General features: G+C 40.0%; 1 gene segment (V, D, J or C); it reads left to right on the top strand.

The window, feature by feature from the left end:
• Positions 1–1,303: 1,303 nt before the first annotated feature.
• LOC110315542 lies at positions 1,304–1,760 on the top strand. The segment is given in 2 exon segments: positions 1,304–1,357; positions 1,441–1,760. Coding segments are annotated over 2 exon segments (366 nt in total).
• Positions 1,761–3,269: the final 1,509 nt, after the last annotated feature.

Consider the following 3,269-nt stretch of genomic DNA (forward strand, 5'->3'; position numbering starts at 1 on the left):
TGATGAGTATGTACATGATGATCTTTGAGTCTCATGGAGACAATGTCAGAAACTCTTCTCTTTCAAGATACATAATTTACTCAGAGATAAAAAGTCATTTTAACATTGACAACCCCCTGGAAAAGGAATCTAAGTGTTAGTTCAGGTCTTATTGCACATGTTACACTAAGGGTACAGGTTCTCAGTTGGCACTCAGCATTCTGGGATTGTTTTCTCTTTCTCGTGTTGATACAACTTTGTGCTAAGATCCTATTTTATGGTTTGGACATAGCTTGATATTTTTATCTTTCAAACATCTGAAAATTGGATGATTTATTCATAAAAGGAACTTGATTGGTTTTGGTGTAGACTTCTTTAATGAAATCAGTTAGCTACATAAGCTTTTTATCGATATATTCAGTCAAGTTCATGCCAACAAACCACTGCATAAAGTTGATCAAAGTTAGGCAAATCTTATTCTTTCTAAGTTCTAAAACATCAATACTGATATGAACAAAAAGAAATGCATTGTGTTTTAACATTTCTGAAGGTAGTGGAAAAATACTCTAAGCTTGTGTGCTGTGCCTTCAAGAAGCCTCTGCCCACTGTGCCTACTTCCAAGATCATCAGCAACTGAGAGAATTGAACAAACTTCTCCCTGCTTAGGGTTTATGACTTCTGCTGTTGATTTTAAAGTGATCTCAAATACAGGTCAATATAATGATGAAGCTACTGAGTGTTGAATAGATGGAAATCTCAAATATGTGAGCCAGGAACTTGACACATTAATAAAGCCAATGAAATCACTGTTTTCCATGGAATTATAGTATTCACAATTGCCAGCCTTGGGGTGGTATATACATTTACATTATGCAAGAAGTATACAATTACTGTATTAATTTTGTGGAAAAAATATAGTGGTAAGACTCACTAAGAGTGTCATCAATGTAGGAGTAAAATCTCCCCTTTGAGTCTCATCTGTTCTCCATGGAAAATCATAGGGAATTGATTCCTAGATGAGTGAACAGAGTCTGGGCCCTTTGTGTTAGAGTGAGGATCTCTCTAAACTGTAGTGCATCCCAACATCACTCACCAGAAGTGTTATGTACTGAGGAACCTGGCCTTGTGTGTTACATACTCTCTGTGGGGAGCAGATATGAACTCTCTTGAGGGCTCCTGTGTTTCCCGTCATAGTTTGATACCCTTGAGTCCTAAAACTTAAGTATACCATCAGAGGCAGCACCTGGGGCAGGAATGCAAATCTCTCCTGGATCCACCCAACCTTGGGTTGAAAAGCCAAAGCTGGGCCTGTGTAATCACTAGTGTGCAGACATGGACAGACTTACTTCCTCGTTCCTGCTGCTGTTTGTCCCTGCATGTGAGTGCCAAGGCTTCCTAAGGGATGAACTTTTCTATGCACCCCCNTTCCANCCTTACCTTCTCCNTTTTTTTTCTCCACAGATGTCCTGTCCCAGGTTACTCTGAAAGAGTCTGGCCCTGGGATATTGCAGCCCTCCCAGACCCTCAGTCTGACTTGTTCTTTCTCTGGGTTTTCACTGAGCACTTCTGGTNTGGGTGTGAGCTGGATTCGCCAGAACTCAAGGAAGGGTCTGGAGTGGCTGGCAACCATTTGGTGGGATGATGATAAGTACTACAACCCATCCCTGAAGAGCAGACTCACAATCTCCAAGGATACCTCCAACAACCAGGTNTTCCTCAAGATCACCAGTGTGGACACTGCAGATACTGCCACATACTACTGTGCTCGAGGAGCACATTGACACAGCCTCAGTTTCAGCTGTACAGTATTTCAGATTGGTTCTGAGCTCTGTTCCTTCCTAGTATGTCATAAGATAATATGACCTCAGTTTTCCTCTGGCCTCGGTGGTTTCCTGTTTGCTCTTAGATAAGAGCTTTCCATTTCTGTTATTCACCCTAGGTCCCTATTGAGATGTTCATAAATGATTCTGTCTGTGTTTTGTTTTTAAAGCTGATGGATGTTTGGTGCCTACACCATGTGGTTCAGATCTGTGGAAATTGTATCTGGGGTATTCTAGGTTTCTGGCCTAATATCCACTTATCAGTGAGTTCATATCAAGTGACTTTTTTTGTGATTGGGTTACCTCACTGGATTCTTGGATTTAGTTTGAGAGGATTTTATTGAGTATTTTATCATTGATATTTATATGGGAAATTGGTCTAAAGTTCTCTTTCTTTGTTGGTTCTTTATGTGGTTTAGGTATCAGAGTAATTGTGGCTTCATAGAATGAATTGGGTAGAGTATGTTCAGTTTCTATTTTGTGAAATACTTTGAGGAGAATTAGAATTAGGTCTTCTTTGAAGTTCTGATAGAACTCTGCACTAAATCCATCTGGTCCTGTGCTTTTTTTGGTTGGGAAANTATTAATGACTGCTTCTATTTCTTTAGGGGATATGGGACTGTTTAGATCGTTAATATGATCCTGATTTAGCTTTGGTACCTGGTATCTGTCTAGAAATTTGTCCATTTCATCCAGGTTTTTGCAGTTTTGTTGAGTATGGCCTTTTGTAGTAGGATCTGATGATGTTTTGGATTTCCTCATGTTCTGTTGTTATGTCTCCCTGGCAAATACAGAAGTGCCTGGCAAATACAGAAGTGGATGTTCACAGTCATCTGTTTGATGCAACACAGAACCCCTAACGAAGGAGCTAGAGAAAGTACACAACAAGCTAAAGGGGTCTGCACTCCTATAGGAGAAACAACAATATAAACTAACCAGTATCCCCCAGAGCTGTGTCTCTAGTTGCATATATAGCAGAGGATGGCCTAGTTGGCCATCAATGGGAGGAGAGGCCATTGGTCATGCGTAGATAATATGCCCCAGTACAGGGGAATGCCAGAGTCAGGAAGCAGGAGTGAGTGGATTGGGGAGCAGGCCAGGTGGAGGGCATAGGGGGTTTTGGTGATAGCATTTGAAATGTAGAGGAAGAAAATATCTAATAAAAAATAAAAAATAAAAAAATAAAAATAAAATAAGAAAATATATTTGTAGGTCGATCACAATATTATTAGATCCCTTTTCATCTAACTCCTTTACCAACACAATGTTTATGCCTGTTAATTGAGGTAGGTTCTGAGATACACACAGGTGTTTGATCCCACATTTACTTAATTCCCAGTCTCAGTAATCATCCCTACAGTCACTAGTCTTTTTAGAACACGGACCTGTACTGATACAGCATCAACTCTCATAGTCCATAGCATACCTGTTGCTCAGCTTTGTTCTGTAGAGTATTTGTGAATGTGTGTC

This window comes from Mus pahari, unplaced genomic scaffold (assembly GCF_900095145.1).
Source record: "Mus pahari unplaced genomic scaffold, PAHARI_EIJ_v1.1 scaffold_12069_1, whole genome shotgun sequence".
Taxonomy (NCBI): Eukaryota; Metazoa; Chordata; class Mammalia; order Rodentia; family Muridae; genus Mus; species Mus pahari.